An 18431-nucleotide genomic window follows, 5' to 3' on the forward strand; every position below is an offset into this window, starting at 1 on the left:
AGTATAATAGCATGAACATATTTGAAAATTTCATGTCTTCATTTCATTTTTAATATGATTGCTAAATTTAACTTCCTCAAAATAAATTCTGACCATGACTTTCTACTACCCAGGGTAAATGTAAAACTCCTTAGGCTGCCAGTCTACCTTCTGTAATGAATTAATGTAATGTTTAGAACTGTGCCAAATTACTATTACTACAATGGAGACAATACTGTGTAATGGTCAGAAGCATGGACTATGGATCTAGCCATCTAATTTTATGTTGGTTCTACCATAACTACTATGTGACTGCACAAGTTAGTTAAACATTCAGCAACCTTAGTTTCTTCATCGAGGACATTAATTAAGAATATCTCCTAGTCATGTTGTAAAGATGACATGAACACAGGTAAAGTTCAATATGGGCATGGCACAGAGTGAGTACTTAATTATTATCTAACTAGAGGCCTGATGCACGAATTTGTGCACAGGTGGGGTCCCTTGGCCTGGCCGGCAATTGGGGCTGATCGGGGCCCATCTCACACAATCCTGATTGGGGCCAGCCAGCTGTGGGGAGGGACCACAGGAGGTTGGCCAGCCAGGGGGTGGGACCATGAGAGGGTGGCCTCATTTAGATATTTAAATGGATATGGAGAAGTTCAGAGCATAGTAAAAACGATAAATACAAAAGTAATAATCTATATATATATATAAAAGCTTAAGCAACTGTTACAACCTCATGACTGAATGACCAGAGGACCTGCCGATAGCTATGACGCGCACTGACCACCAGGGTTCAGATGCTCAGAGCTACCCCCTGGTGGTCAGTGTGTCCCAACAGCCAACTTCCTGTGGCCGGCCAACCTCCTGCAGTCCCTCCCGCCCAGCCTGCCAGCCAGCCCCGATCAGCCCCAATCGGCCCCGATTGGGACTGGGAGAGATGGTCCCCCTGATGGGCCCCAATTGCCTGCCAGGCCGAGGGACACAACCTGTGCATGAATTTGTGCATGGGGCCTCTCTCTCTCTGTATATATATATGATATATATGATACATTTATATATGTATATATGTATACATATATGTATACATGTATGCATACATGTATACATATATGTATATATGTACACGTGTATACATATATGTATATATGTATACATATATGTATATATGTATACATATATATTACATTTATATATGTCTGTATATATATTTGTGTTTTTTATTGATTTCAGAGAGAAAGGGAGAAGGAGAAAGAGATAGAAACATCAATAATGAGATAGAATCATTGATTGGCTGGCTGCTTCCTGCAAGCCCCACAACCTGGGCATATACCCTGACCAGAAATCGAATTGTGACCTCCTGGTTCATAGGTTGATACTCAACCATTGAGCCACACTAGCCGGACTCTCTCCATCCTTTTAAGTGAATGTATCAGATATTAGTGGGCAACATTCAAAATTTATTAGAACTAATATTCACCCACTTTTATTGAGTCCTGATTTATTACTGAACTTATGTGAATGGAACATGACTGAGATAAACTAAGAGAAGTAAACTTCTCAGAGACAAACAACTGAATTTATCACATGCATTATAAGCACATGAAACCTGTATTTATAGAAGCAAGTATCAATATCAAAAGTGATTACTAAATTCTGCAAATGCTAGTCTATAATAGTACTGTGATTGGAAAAAAAATGGTTTTTAAATGTCCCATCTCCTCACCAATTATCCTAGTTGATGTTTCTTCCATGAGGTTACACATATAAGTAAAACAAAATGTAAATATTTTAAATATGTCTCTGTCTTTAATTTGTGTTCTATGTGAATTGAAATTGTATTTCCCCTTATTGAATGTAGCTCTTGATGTTCAGCTTAGGAATTCTTCAACTTATTTTTAATTTACCATGTTGCAACTCACTCTATTTGTGTCCTTAATTTCATGCTTTCTGATCTGATGCTAATTTATTCAACAATTATTTTCAACCTGCAGCACACAGATAATGAGACATAAGTGCCATTGAATCTTGTGATTTTTCTGATTGGAGCTGAGATAGGGCGTCTGAAGTAACACCCCAATGTATGGTGCCATCACGCACCTTCGTCTTTTCTGTATTGCTGCCTGATGCACCAGAACCAGGGGCCCTCATTCAGATTTCTTCTCTGTTTTGTTGTTAAACAGGGCCCATCAGAAATAGATTCATATTCAAGAGAGGCTTCCTGACACACGATGTAAAAAAACCACAGTTCCTGGCTTAATTGACTCATTGGCAATGCAAGATGCTTTAATGTAATATCCACAGTGCCAGCTTTTACCATGTAAAAAGATTCAGGAATAAAATGAAAAGGAGAAAAATATAATTTTCCATTGCAGCATCCTTAGTTTAAGATTTTTTTCTCACCCATAGAAATTATTATCAAAATTGATTGAATGAATATTTCTATTGAGCCTTAAATTATTGTTATATTTCTTAATCTGAGATCATATAAAAATAAACAGTTCTGTACAATTAATAAACCAAAACATTAGAGGAACATTCTATAAATTTTTAAGTATCTTTTAAATATAGTATTTCATTCTCATAAAGTTACTTTTGTTTTCCAGGCCCTTATTATGTATTTCCCAGGGCTATCTCAGCAGTCTACTACTAGTCTTTCTATTCTGGTATTTTCCTGCATTGGTTCATTCCACACCTACTGTTCCCAGGTAGATCACTGCTTTCCTCTCATCACCAAACAAGCTAATAAATGGAACAAAACACATGCAAGGGTGGGCAAAAGTAGGCTGACAGTTGTGAGTACATGAAACACAGATTTTATTTTTCTATTATTTAATTATTAATTGTATTATGTATTTGTGTTATTTGTCTTTTTAGTGTTGTCACTGTTTAGTATACTTACTTAGGATTTATCTTTTAGGTAATGATGGCTGTGATTTAACCTATTTCTGCCCATCCCTGTATATTTTAATTGTAACCTGATATACTTTGGCTATATCTCCACTTCCTTTCCAGAAGCGTTCCTATGTGTCCTTGTATATTGCTCAACATGGGCAGCATTTCACATGTTTGTTGAATGAATGAATTCTTAGAGGCAATCTTATAAGTTCTAGTTACATTTCTCACACTATGAATTATATCATAATTATAACTCTACATGTCTTATAATATTTGCTATACAATAAGCTTATTAAAACTAATATGTGTTTATAGTTCCCCCACACTCAATGTCTATCACAGGGCCAGAGATATTAAATAATTTAAAAAGAGCATAAATTATATTAAATGAGCGAAAGACTAAATTACAATTATGTAAATATTTAAAACCAATTAGAGTAATATAGAGTTTTTATTTTAATTTTTAAAATTTTATTCTGTAATACCATAAGTGTTTTAGAAAACAATTAAAATTCATACAAAATAAATTGCCTGAGAATCTTTTTACAGAATCTTGTATATAAGTTATTACTACTACTTACCATTAACATTACTTTAATAATTTACTAAACTTAATGCTCTTTCTATATTACTCCTTTAATCTGCACAGTAATGCTATCTTTTGGACACTAGTATTTGTTCTCATCTTACAGATGGGAAAAAATTAACTTTAAAGAGGTTAAATACCTTATCCAATGTCATAAAACTAAGCATAGGATAATGCCAGACTTTAGAACAATTCCATATTACTCCAAAACCCACTCTTAAACAGTGTGCATTGCCAACCTCATGTAATTCAGTATACACTTGAGAAGAAATATTTATTTATGCATTCAAAAAGTGTTAATTGGTCACCTAATACATGTTTATTCCTATTAATCAGTGGGATCCAGGAGCGATGAAGCAACCTGAGTTCCTGACTTATGGAGCTTACCTTTGTGGGTGGGGGAGACATAAACTGAACGAACATATGCACTTACATTATATGAAATGGAGAAACTAAAGCTAAGCTAGGATATTAGGGATTGGTTCTATGAAGGGTTGGTGGTCTCTATTTTCCTTAGAAAAAGACCTCTCTGAAAAGGCTTGAATAAATAAAATGAAAGTGCAGGCTTGTGAGAACCACACCAGGGTTCCCCGGATAGTCAAGGCCAATAATAGCACAGAGGCCTTGTCAATACACCAGAATGGCCAAGGTCACTCTGAGCATGAGCCTAATTGGGGTGCCCAAGGCCAAGATACCATGAACAGGTGCAAGTACACACTGTGCCCTTCAGTAACCCAGATGATTGATGTCACTGTTAGCAACTGGCCTTCTTTATCTCTGGGGTAATAAAGAGGTTACTGACCAGAAGGAGTGTGTGTGTGAAGAAGTGTGCTAGAGAGAGCAGCTGGGCAGAGCAGGGAGAGAGCTCAGGAGAAGCAGAGGCAGCAGACACAGAGAATGTAGCTCCTATGTGTGCAGGAGAGAGGAGAGCTCAGACGGAGCTAAGAGTTGGTATTGTTACTATATAAGGCTAAGAGCTCATGGAGAGCTCAGATATAGCTGCCATGTTAACCAGCCAGCGTGCTGAGCCATAGGGGCTGGAGAAGCTGCTGAGTCAGAGAGCTCAGGTACCGCTATGATGTGAGGTAGTGAGTCTAGGGGGCAGCATGGGGCTGCTCAGATAATTGCTGTGGGTACAAAGACTGATGCTGCTTTGTAGGAAAGATGTACATGTTAACCATCTGGTGTCCAGCTGCCTGACTGGATGGACTTTGCTGTGGAGAATTGTCTTGTGTGGTAGCTATATGGCCACTGACTTCTGCAATAAAGACTCATTCTTATACACCCACAACTTCTTATGGCTTTGCCATCTAAGACCCGGCGTCCTAGGAGGTCCAGCCCTAGGCAGAGGTGCTTGGCCCAACACCTGTTACTAGTGAGCAGAGGATAAAGGAGGAACTTGGACTAAGTTCCCAACAGTGAATACAGTGAGCAGAGTTCAAGAAGGGATCTGCCCTGTGCTTGGCATAGTCAAATGGGAAGAATTTAGAAGAATATATGGACTCGGAACAACTCAGAGCAGCATGCTGAGCAGTGCTCTGGCTCTGCTGTGACAAGACCTTACAAATACCAGGGGTCAGAGTGTTATAGGAAGAAGGACCAGCAAGGCTGAAATACAACCTGCATGGAATGTTCAAGAAACAGCATGATGGCCATTGTTTCTTCAGTGGAATGAATGAGAGCAGTCCGGGAAGAACTTAAAAGAGGTAATAGGAGGATAGAAATGTAAGAAGTCTTTCGTCCCTGTAAAAACAATTTCTTAAAATGAACTTTAGAGCCTATAGAGCTAAAATGTAATGGAATCTGATGTCTACATTAAATGGATCAGTCAGGCCATGTTGAGGCTATGTTGAGTATAGATGGTAGGAGCCAGTGTTTAAGCATGGAGCAGTGAGGAGGACCCTAACATTATTCACACCTCATCATTGATTAGATCAGGACAGAGGTTGAATTCTGTAGATTTTTTTAAAAAAATATTTTAATTGAATTCTAGTGGGAGAGGAGGAGATAGGGAAAGAGAGAGAAAAATATCCATGAGAGATCAAAAAACATCAGTTGGCTGCCTCCTGCATGCCCCCACCAGGGATCCAGCCCAAAACCAGGGAATGCACCCTGGAATCAAACCTCCATGGGCAGTGCCCAACCAACCGAGCCACACCAGCCAGGGCCAATTCGGTAGATATTTTAAAGGCAATCAAAATATGGCTTCTTATGGTTTGGAAATAGAGTGTGAGGAAAAGAGAGGGAGTCAATGATAACTATACATTATTTGTCCAGGTACCTTGAAGATAGGAATTGCCGTTTATAGGGAACAATCTAGAAGGAATAAGACTTTGGTTGGTCATCAGTAGTTCAGTTGTGGATAAGTTAAAGTTGAGATGCTTATAAGCACCCAGTTGCACATGTTGTGTATAAAGTGTAATTTACCGTTAGTCCTAAAAAGTGCAAATTGAAATATTTAAAGACTGAGTATGCTATGAACCAGTGACAAACCATGATGCAAATAAACAAATTTAAAACAGACATAAAAACAGAAGTCAGCTCATTAATGTGGTACTTTGTTTTCTTTGTTATGGTATATACAGAGGCTTAATAAATACAAATAAAATAATTATTAAGGCTCTAACCGGTTTGGCCCACTGGATAGAGCGTCGGCCTGCAGACTGAAAGGTCCCAGGTTCGATTCCGGTCAAGGGCATGTACCTTGGTTGCGGGCACATCCCCAGTAGGGGTGTGCAGGAGGCAGCTGATCGATGTTTCTCTCTCATTGATGTTTCTAGCTCTCTATCCCTCTCCCTTCCTCTCTGTAAAAAAATCAATAAAATATATTTTTAAAAAAATAATAAAAAAATAATTATTAGGGATTTATAAGTGCTCTTCCTGATAAAATCTAAAACCTAATCATCTGAAAGAATATAAATCTATGGAAACAGATTTACTGTCTCATAGATTGACTGTTAGTAAATTAAAATATGTGTTTTAAAGTTATTTTCATTATTAATAAAACAAAACTGTCAGATTTGATAATTCTTAGAGTCCCCACCTCCTCTGAAAAGTCTATAATTTCTGATTTCATAACTAATTATTATCCATTTACAATGTCAGAATACTTCGAATCCATTTTTACTATGAGAAATGAATATCTAATGGAAAAGTTTATATCAATGTAAACAATATGAAATAAAAGAAAAAAATGTAAAGTTTGGAATTTCTACCTATAGAGACATTTGGTGTTTTTATGCTACTTTTTCAGTATAGGCTTTAGATTGTATCATATTTCCCAAATTTTAAAATTATATAAATATATATACACATATAGCTGAATATATATGTATATATGTGAGTATATACATTTATACATATATGTGTGTATATATGTATATATGTGTCTGTGTGTGTGTGTGTGTGTATATATATATATATATATATATATATATATATATTACCTTCCTAAATGTTAACCGATAAAAATGGTCCATAATTGAATGAAAATATCTGAGTTTCATTATAACTGTTTCATACTTTGCCTCCCTCCACCGTATAAACATTACCTGTTCCTATTATAAGCATAAGATCCCATTTTGTGGTTGGCTATTAACCATGAATAATTGAATCATGATATTTGCATTATCCCATGTTTCCTTTGGGAGAAAAATAAAAGTAATTTTAAACAGCTACAAGTGTTAGTATACTATATAGTCTACAACCCAAATAGAATGGCATAGTGAAATAAGACTATAGATACACTAGTATAAGCACAGAATTATTTTTAATTATTTATAAATCTTATAAAATGTTTTGTAGCAAACCCCAGTGACAATTATTTTCCAGTGATTCATGACGCTTCTAAATCAAATGCTCCCTTATGTCCCTAAGTGGTGTCATGTGTTTGTTGGTGAGTTAATAGTTTCGGAAAAGGGAGTGATATCAATGCAAATAAAATAATAAGCCAAGATTTAGCTGCAACTCTTGTGATATGGTCTAGTTCAGTGTTTCTCAAAACATAATGTGCCTCATAGGGTATTGTTAACATGCATAATCTGTTTCAGTAGGCAAGATCTGGCACTGAAATTTGGCTTTTCTAACAAGCTCCCAGATGATAACTGTGCTGCTCGTCAGGGACCATAGTCTGATAATCAAAGGTAGATCTACATCAACATTGCCCAAAGTTTGTTTCACGTAACTCTGAGATCTTATGGAAAAGGATTAAATTACCAAAAGTGGCTCCCTCTCTCCTCTCTTGGATTTGTGATGGACATTGGCACCAAAAATCATGTACTGGCGAAACAAACTCAAGTTTTAAATTGTGGTAGAAAAAAATACACACTTATGAAATCTACCCTCTTAAATTTTTAAGTGTTCAGTACAGTATTCTTTATAAGCACAATGTTATATATTTATTTTTATAAGTTTCCATACTGAATAACTGAATGTCTTTTGTGACATCACTTTTATAGAATTTTGATAACTATTGAAACTCTGTATGCATTGATCAGCAACTCCTCCTTTCTCCCTCGCCCCAGCCTCTGGCAACCATCATTCCTATTTCCGCTTCTATGGCTTTGATTACTATGGATATCTCATATAAGTAGAATCTGAAGCCATCTCACTATAGAACACGTCGGAACACTCACAGCATATATATGTAATGGTCATATATGTAAGAACATATTATTTATTGAAAGAAGCTGAATTCCCACCAGATCTGCCATCAGTGGTTGAATAGTTTGGTATGACATAGTAATGATTACCAAGCTTGTATTAATACAAAAGAGTAAATATTTATGAGATGTAAAGGTAAAATTTCAAATTAAAATAAATATTTTGAAAATACAGGCAGAGTATGGGGGAAAAGAAAACAGCTTTTATAGTCCGATGGACATAAATTTGATTCCCAATTTTTTTTCTTAGACAAGTTGCTCTAATCAGCCAAAGTAATATATTGAATCTTTCTAAATTTTACTTTTCTTTCTTTGAAAAATGTCTTTTGTGATATCATTTTATAGAATTTTGATAATTGAAATTATTATCATGTATTGCAAAGAGTAGCCAATAAGTCAATAAATTGTAGCTCTTTTATAATTATCAATAATGAATGTGAATTCCACAGATAATGTGTTTTATTACTGCTTAGCCTCTGCCTGGGCTGGGTCTCCAGTAAATGATATACAGTAATATAAAAGCTCTGGCCCGTGATTAAAATCATGTTTTGACATGCTTTATGAGCTCTCTTTATATGAATTTTTGATAATATGCTTTCAAAATTATTGGCAGATCTACTCTTTGTCTGTACTTCAAGCTGGGTAATGGAAAATGATTTATACAGTTTTATTGAATTTACAAGGACTAGAGTAAGCCATGCTAATTATTGCTATGTCATTCTTGCAGGCTAGCAGGAACTGAGACAAAACATAAGCCAAACTAAACATAATTAGCATTAAAATGACTCAAGCATGAAATATAATCAAATGGGTCCTGAAGTGTCTTATTTTTTGTCCACAAAAAAGTTTCAGGCTTGTTTGCAAGCATTCACTTTAATTGCTTTTCCCTTATTTTTCTGAAATACGGGAGGTGTTTTAGGTCCCTATCATATTTCTCAAATAACAATTTGTTATTGACATTACAACCTACAGTTTCATAAATAATTAATCTGACTTTTAAAACTAGGTGATGCTATCTATAAAATCTTACAGGATGAATACCAGGTGCCCATCTCCCTAAAAGTAATCATTTTTTCTTTCCAAATGTATAATATTAAATGTCCATGAGTTTTCTGATAAGTTCATTCTCTTTAGAGTATAAAGTCTTTCTTCTAAGCTCAGTAAATTTGGATTGAATTTAAAGAACAAATTTACCCCAAAAAAGATATATTTACATGGGAATTCTATCCAATCCCTGTTCATTAGACCTTGGATGAGCAGTGCCATTACTGTAAGAAGAGAGTCTACAAAATTAGAGGGTAGGCAGAAAAAAATATATAGGCAAAGAGAGAAGGAACAAAGTTTTATAAGTAGAACTATAGGGAACATGGCAGAGACATAAAGAACTTGTGGTAGAGTAAATAATAATAGACATAAATTAAGATTTTGCTTTTATGGATAAGGCATCTGCTCTTGTGGTAGGAGCTGAGAGGTGCCAGTAAAGCAAAGCTAGTCCTGGATATCTGCTGGAGTTCAGTTCTTCCCATTCTTTACAGTAAGATAACTCCCTCAGTGAATTTCTGTAAGTGAAAGAAGAAATCAGGCAGAGTCAGAGGGATTCCTGGAATCACTGGCTGACTCCAGAAAGTGAGGGCCTCCTGATTTGACAGGGCTACTGTTTGCAGCAAGTGCAATACCCTTTGGCTCTATTAGCTGTACATTTTTTGAAAAAATGTGGTTAATCCTCACTTGAGGATATTTTTTAATTGATTTTTAGAGAGAGTGGAAAGGAGGGAGGGGGAGAGAGATGAGAGAGAGAGAGAGAGAGAGAGAGAGAGAGAGAGAGAGAGAGAGAGAGAGAGAGAAATTGATGTGAAAGAGACATTGGATGCCTCCCACACCTTGACCAGGGCGGGGAATGAACCTGCAACCCAGGTGAATGCCCTTGACAGGGAATGGAATCCTCCACCCCTCAGTGCCCTGGCTAATACTCTAACCACAGAGAAACACCATCCAGGGATATTAACTGTAAATTTATTGAAATGCTTCTATTGTGCTTGATTAAAATCTGGTGACTGGACCCCCAGGTGTCCCTACTATCTGCCTGCTCAGCTCCATCCCTGGGTACTTCTGACTTCCTGAAATGGGGCAAATGAAAGGGTGATGTCTGGTACGACAGGACATTTTAGCATATGGCATGTGTAACTTCTGTCACAAAGGTAACTGTGCCAAAGCAGTTATCAAATATGTTGGCTATTCCCCTTGGGGAATATATGTTAATTCTGGACTTTTGAAAGAAAAGGGACTTCAACATTAAAAAAAAGACTGAAACGGTCTCTGATAAGTAAGAATGGGACTTAAAGGGACCCAAAGCAGAATTTTTGTTTATCTTAGAGTTTGTGCAAAGTCCATTAAGACGGGTGTGACAATATCATTAAAATAAAGTTAAATTGGAAGCATTTCTCTATTCCTGAACTTAGATTACATATATACTAAGAAAAAAAAAACACATTTATAATCTTTTCTACTCTTGTGCTGTCAAAGCCAGTTACAAATGCAATATGAATCTTTTCTTTAAAAAAACAAAAACAAAACACGAAGATATTGTATTTCCAGTCAGTTTTAAAATCAGTTTTCCCCAACTCATTCCCTGTCACTTCCTGATTTACAAAGAAAAAATCCAGAGCTCTTCAAAAAAATCAAATATATGGCTCTATTTGAACTTGATGGGTTCTTTCATAACAAGATCCCTTGGCGCATGCTGCCTCTTCTTCCTGGAATATCCATCACCTTGTATTACACCAGTGACCCTTTCAGTTTTCAAAGTTCATATAGAATGACATCTCCAATGCATATTCTCTGCATACATGATGTTTCACCTAATGTAGGCATCTACAATTTTATGCCAAATGACTTATTTTAGATGAACTTATTTTTATAACTTTTTTAAACCTTAAAAAGGGAGGAGATAAATGTGTCTGCCATTGTAATATACTTGTGACACTCCATGAAAAGAATATTGCTCCTAAAATATTTTAAAAGAAGATAATTACCTGAATGAGGAACAAGATTGATCTACCTCAGTGCTCTAAACAGTGAGTTTTAAGTGACTTTGGAGTGAAAAATCCTTTTACTTCCTAGTCATTCCTTATTTATAGGTAATTGTGTTGCTGTCTACATCTCCTTACACTTCTGGATGACAGTGAATGAAAAAGCATGCAATTTCTAATTCTGTGACTTGAATTAATCACTTCTCAAGTAAAGTACAGATGTCCTTCTGGAGAATACCATTAAGTTAATTATAATGCACTTAATGATTGCATAGGCCTTGTTTTCCCTTCATAATGCATAAAAGTTAATAGATGTATATGATAGTAATTTTCCTGTCATAAAGTCTCCTTTTACTAATCTCAAAATAGTTTAAATTAACACTTAAAATTTATGTAGTATACTTTTATTGAAGAGTAAAGGGGCCTGTTCTAAAATAGAATGAGGTTAATGAGAAGTGATAAAACTAACAACTGTATTTTAAGTATTCGCTCCTTTAACAAGGATTTTTTATCTTGTATTTTTCTCTTGTATCACAGACATATTATAAGGAAAATACCATCATTTTATGGGGGATAAAATATGATTTATTCTCCTAGCCAACTAACATATAACAAGGAAATTAACCCACAGATTTGATTAAGTTTATAAAATAATAATACACAGCAAATTCTAAGTTGTAGGTGCTATTTTAAGTTCCTTGGAAAATTATTTGACTTTCATACTAACAAAAACCCTACGAGCAGGTGCCTTTAATATACTAATTTTACTGATGAGAAAACTGAAACACAGAGATAGCAATTGATATGCCCAAGATCACATAATAGTGATTGATATGGGTTCAGAGCCCAGTGTCTGCCCAGCTAATCTCAAGGCTGTGCTTCTATATCAGATATAAAAGGACCCCTACCATCAGAAATGATGACTGCAAGAAAAGTTTCTGGATAGCAAGAGGAATTAGAACAGCATTTTGAAGAATAAAAATCTTTGGATTGATAGAGATTATAAGTGTGTGACAGAGAGGGGAAAGGGAGGTAGCCATAAGGTAACGAGTTATAAGAACATGGAAATAAAAATACAACATATATTCAAGGGATCATAAAGCAGCAGCTAAACTGGATCAGAGATTTTATTGAGAATTTGAAAAAGATGAATATGTTCACAATGCTTTGCTGGATATTAATTTTTGGTACATTATATGATTACATCTATTAAAATTATATTTATTAATCAACTCATTGTCTACATAAATTGATTTTTATATTGACAGTTAACTATATCAATCTGTTATTATTCTTGTGATACTTTCTTCTCACTGGCCCCACCATTTTACTAAGATATCACAGTGTCAGAAATTTACTTGCAACACAGCGGACTTTAACAAAAATAACTGTATGTACTTTGGACACTAATAAAAACTTCCAGGTAAGCTTTGCTTAGATAAGAATACTAAATAGAAAAACAGCAGCTCATCCATTGTTTTCTTTTCAGGTAAACCAGTGATGATAGTGACAGAGTATATGGAAAATGGCTCTTTAGATACATTTTTAAAGGTAAGATTTGAGGCATATTTAATTATTCAGTGTTATTTATATATTGATAATGACATTGAAGTTAAAATTGAGCTACTTTAAAGCTGAATTTTAAAATAGATGGAAATACCTGGAGTCAGAATAATTACACTCCAAAAAATTAACTTTGGTTTGAATTTTTTTTCTTTTCAGAAAACTTATACAAATTCAAATTATGTGTGTCTACAGTTTTATATAATTATATGTTACTTTGCCTGAAAAAGAAATGAAAGAAGGGGGAAAGGAAAGAAGGAAAGAAGGAAGAAAAGAGATGAAAGGAAGGAAGAAGGAAGGAAGGAAGGAAGGAAGGAAGGAAGGAAGGAAGGAAGGAAGGAAGGAGGAAGTATGGAGGAAGGAAAGGAAAAAACAGAAAGTAAACAAAGAAGCTTGTACAAATATCTAACTTTCTCAAAGTACATATTATCAGGCAGAGCTAGGAAAAACTGTCCCAAAGCTCCATGCTCATTATCTACAATGAGGGTTAAATAGACTTACAACCCATCTGGGGTCAGCCTCGGCTTGTGCCCTTGGAGTCCTCATGTGGTAATAGATGATACTGATCCTATATTGTTCAGTCTGTGAGTCTCAGAAAAAAAAATGTTTTTAATGTGTAAGTTCTTCAAATTTTAAATGATGTAACACATCTGCAGGCCTGCTTAAATCTGTGGGCTGGCAGTTTTTCATCTTCCTTAACGATTATTGCTATGGATTAGGAAAGGTGATGGGAAATGGCATTAATGACAATTATAAGAGGGGTCCGAGCATTGAATATGACATCAGCCCACTGACAAGGCGGCTGCTGTCATATTCCCTTCCGTTCTCCAGATTCTGTTGCCAAATTTCTTATACATGTCTTCTAGTTCTCTAGTCTCGTAAAGTCACATCATCTTCTTTCTTTTTTAAAATAATCATTAGGTGAACCTTTTTCTGTGTGTGTGTGTGCAGTAAATTGAGTGCCCCTGAAAAAGACTGTAAGCTTCCAAGAAATGCAAATATCTTCTGGGTCATTCCTTAGCCATTCCCTTCCCATCTGCTGCTGAAGACTCTCCCTCCATCTCCTCTGGCCATCTCTTCTTTATAACAATATGCCTATCGAGCTAGTTTCCTCTACAGCACCTCAAAAATGTGTAGTGTTAACCCCAGGCTGCAGTAATGAACATACTCCTCTGATGACTGAGAGTATAAGAATTGCAATGCAGAGAAGGGCAATTAAATGGGATTTTCCATAAGGGCTTTCAAAACCCTGATCTGCTTTGATCAAGGAAAGAAGTGATAAATATTACCAACTTAACTATATATTTCCCAACTTTTTTTGTTCTTCTTCAAGTAGAATATGCATATGAATTTGGGGGTAGTATTAATTTGGGATTGACTGAAAACCCTTTCATATCCTCCCCCCCCCCCCACAGTGATTGGTGTTGCAGGACTAATATTGCTACATCATCTTTACAGAAAAATGATGGGCAATTCACTGTGATTCAGCTGGTTGGCATGCTGAGAGGCATCGCTGCTGGAATGAAGTACCTTTCCGACATGGGCTACGTGCATAGAGACCTCGCTGCTAGAAACATCTTAATCAACAGTAACCTTGTGTGCAAAGTGTCTGACTTTGGACTTTCCAGGGTACTGGAAGATGATCCTGAGGCAGCCTACACCACAAGGGTAAGTTCTAACAGAATGCATTTCTGACTCCCTAGACTAGAGGCATTTAATATTTAAAGATTTTAAAGGAAATAGCAAAAGGCATTTTTCCAACATAGGAAGAGAAAGAAAAGGAGGGGGTGGGGGAATAAAGAAATCCAGATGATGCTCCTTGTTAGAGATCAGAAAATTCATATATTAAACTCAGAGAAAAACGTATTTACCTAATAAGCTCAATAAATTATTTTTTTCCTACCGAAACTGAAAATAAAAAATTTCAAATTTAGATCATATACAACAATGTAAAAATCATATAATGTTTTAAGTATAAAAAATAAAGAATATCCTATATTAAAAACAATAAATATGTTATCTATACATGTACAATAAATATGAATATATACATCTATAGCATTATGGGGTAGCTTAAACTCTGCACGATCTTCTTTTATAAAACCAATGCAGGTTTAGATATTTATCTAAACCTATGTTTTAAGGAGTCACATGGTATAGAATAAAAGAGCTATTCCTTCAAAAACTTTTGATTTACTAAAATTATGTCTGATTTCTTTTTTACATACGATGTAAACTGTTAAGCCCGTGTCTTTGGAAAATTGGTCACTAAATTATTCTAATTAGCATAAATCAACACCCTTTTCCAGCAATGTAATTGGTTCCTGAATTGATAAATTACATAATTAATAAATCTTTCTGTGTAATACTGTGAGTACAATGAAATTTAGGGGGCAATCTATGTATTGCACTTCTTCAGTTACATCCCTTATGATAAACTACATTTGTTTAATTCTAAATCTTTACAATGCCATCAAGTTCAAGATTTAAACTTCTTGTGAAGACAGGAATTTGTCAGTGCATCTTTTTCACACTACAGTTTGGTTAACTTTGGTTTCCATACAAAGGAACACTTTAGTCATCTCTTATTTTTGTGATAGATGTGTTACACAGTTTCTTATTTAAGTCACCTTTTTAAAAATCACTTCTACTCATAGCCTAACAATAAATCTAGTTATATATTATAAGGCTTTCTTTTTCAATGTTGTTTTATGTATCAGATCCTTAGAGACTGTATTATGCTGAAGATCACATGCAAATTATATAAGTAAATGGAGTCCTTTAATATGGTCAGCTTGACAAATCAATAAATTAATTGCTGGGATATCACTTCCTCTTTTTCTAGACATAATTATCTTTGTCATTATTTGCATTAAATGAAACCTCATTCAAGAATCCCTTGGAATTAGTGTTACACTTAATAAACTTGCCCTAAATAAGATTGAGGTTATAGGAAAATCCATTCCCACTATGACTGCTTGATGACTTAGTTAAATGCATAGAGTAGATTGTCCACGTGTGTCAGTGTGTCATGCTGGGGGAAAGGGAGGGCGAGGGAGAGCAGAGATCCTGAGACCTCAAGAATTATTCCTACAAAATGATACGTTATATAATTAATAAGTCTTTCTGTGTAATACTGTGAATACAATGTCTATTTAATTTAGGGGGGAAATAGGCTTTCTCCATGGTCAGAAGATCAAGAGAAAAATTCTAGGCTGAAGTTTAAAGAAATCCACAAACTGTAATTTTAAGAGGTATAATAATAATAATATGTTATGGAATATCGCAAAACAAATTGCCAGAACTAATTGTGTGACCACACCTATGGATATTTAACTAACAAAAGTATGTTTTGGGAAAGTCTTCTTAAATTGGTGTTACCATATTTCCAAGGAGAAAATAATTCAAACTTATTTGAATAATTCAAATTAACTGCAACTCAGCAGTTTCAAGCATTACATAACATTATTATTTTCTCATGTCTTGAAACTTTGGTTCATAAAGAGCAGTTTAAGTTCCATTTTTCTGGTATTTGAAATACGTTATTCCCTTCTTGCAAAATGGAAAGGCATATGCTAGTCGTTTTATGAGAAAATATCCAAAACCTATCTCTCTCTCTCTTTCTCTCTCTCTCTCAATCCACCATATTGGTTGATTGATTGATTTTTGCTTATAAATAAAATGTTTGGTTGCTTGGGGTTGCCTGCTTTTAAAAATTATGAGGAAAAATGTTCACCCTTAAAGGGGAAGGTTAAATGTTTATTTTGTGAACTAAGAGAAAACCTACTAAAGCATTTTTTTGCCATGTTAAAAGAATCCCATACATAATAATGTTGTAAGTTTTTCCCCCATCATCTAATTTTAATAATTTTTAAAATGGTTGAATTAGATAAAAAAAAAAAAACCTATTTCTTAGGTTCAAACAAAAAAAACAACCTATCCAAACAAATAAAAATATGCCAACAGAAAATGAAAGAAATCAAATCTAAAAGAAATTGCATAATATATCTGATTTTCATGCTTGTCTTATTAGCTATTAAACTTCTCTGTCTTGCATTCAGCAACTGAGACATTCCACTTACAATTCTCATATCAAAGTAGATAAAAAGCACCCAGGAATCTGAGTCTTTTTTTTACTCAGGTTGAAAATCAAGAAAGTCACCTTATTGATTTGCTTGACTGCTTGCTTTCCCCACTGAGAGCTGCCATTCTGGTACTTTAATTGAGATATGGGTCCTGTGTGCTCCAGTGGTCAAACAGAATTTAAACCAGAACCTTCCAGACAGCCAATTAGCAGTCAGTCTACAAGTGCTTATGGACCGATATGTGAAAAGAGACTGCATGATGTCAAACAGATTCACTTAAAAATGCTACATCTCTTTCTAGATCTTTTCAGTGAAGCAGCAATATCCCTAGGTACATTTGAAGTGTGTGAGAATTGTTTAAAATTCTTTTTTAATTTCAGGGAGGCAAAATTCCAATAAGATGGACTGCCCCAGAAGCTATAGCTTTCAGAAAGTTTACCTCTGCTAGTGATGTCTGGAGCTATGGAATCGTGATGTGGGAGGTTGTGTCTTATGGAGAGAGACCCTACTGGGAGATGACCAATCAAGATGTAAGTATGCAGCTATCCTCACTCAAGTTTGCGATGAAATGCTTAGCTCTCTGTGTCAGGAGACTTATAATAGTTTTCATTTCTGAACATGACAGTTGCTTTAAAAAAAAGAAATACTTTGCTTACCCTCTGATCTACTTTGTTGTTAAAATATCCTTTACGCAGAAGCTCAAAATGAGTTAGCACAAAGGAAAGTAAGTCACTATTACATAAAAGCTCAGTCCCTTGCCAGTTTTAGCTGTATTGTGGTGCTATTCCTCTCACTTAATGTCAGTATCATTTTCAAAGATAAAGAAAGAGCCATCAAAGAATGAGTACTGACAGGCAAGGTTTTATGATTTGCATTTGATGGAGGCAGCTAATACTCTAGTGCAAAAGGATGAATGATACTGACTTCATTCTGGATGCTCTTAGAGGATAAAAAAGGAACAGTCTATGTTTTCTAAATTAAAACATGTAGGAAGAGTTGTTATTGTCTATTTAATTTAGAGGGAAAGTAGGCTTTCTCCACATGGAAAAAATAATTCATGCATAGAATTATAGAATCCTAGAATTAAAGGAACCATGAAAAAATCTTCTATTCAAGTTCAGAATTCTTATTACATGATACCTCACACATGACTTTTTTAGTCTTTGCTTTTATAATTTTTCATTGTTACTATTACATACAGCCCTTTCCATTTTGAATCACCTTTACATTTTATGTATTTCCTGTCTAATAGCAATAACAATTATAAAAGCAGCTAACATTTTTGAAGCCTTACTATGTGCCATATACTGCCTTAAGTGGTTTACCAACTAATATCGTATTACTTGTTTATAAAACCAGTGTATTCAAGTCTTACCTCAATAGCATGCTTTAAAACATTCTTCTGCAATTATTTCTTTCATCCGTACTCTATAAACTCTCTCTCTCTCTTATGCCTTCTGGGGTTATTAGTCAGGTACTATCTTTCAAGCCTAATTTTGTTGAAGCAACAGTCTTATGCCAGTGATTAAGACCCACTTTCAGATATAAAAGTTCAAGTCCAGTCTAAATGAAAGTCAATACCATATCCATTTCGAAGTGTTTTCCAGTGTGACCCTCGGTATCTAGA

At 35.1% G+C, this 18431-nt stretch overlaps 1 protein-coding gene across 4 annotated transcripts in view; it reads left to right on the forward strand.

The window, feature by feature from the left end:
- EPHA5 (EPH receptor A5) overlaps positions 1 to 18431 on the forward strand; it is a gene marked incomplete at its 5' end in the record, with an annotated part of 343025 nt that overhangs the window by 293386 nt on the left and 31208 nt on the right. For all 4 annotated transcript variants that reach the window (XM_081110179.1, XM_081110180.1, XM_081110181.1 and 1 more), the window contains 3 exons: positions 12646 to 12707; positions 14178 to 14387; positions 17185 to 17334. In XM_081110179.1, the coding sequence (XP_080966305.1) occupies positions 12646 to 12707; positions 14178 to 14387; positions 17185 to 17334 (422 nt within the window). The remainder of the gene's footprint in view (positions 1 to 12645; positions 12708 to 14177; positions 14388 to 17184; positions 17335 to 18431) is intronic.

Source organism: Myotis nattereri, assembly GCF_964212035.1.
Source record: "Myotis nattereri genome assembly, chromosome: 1".
Classification (NCBI taxonomy): Eukaryota; Metazoa; Chordata; class Mammalia; order Chiroptera; family Vespertilionidae; genus Myotis; species Myotis nattereri.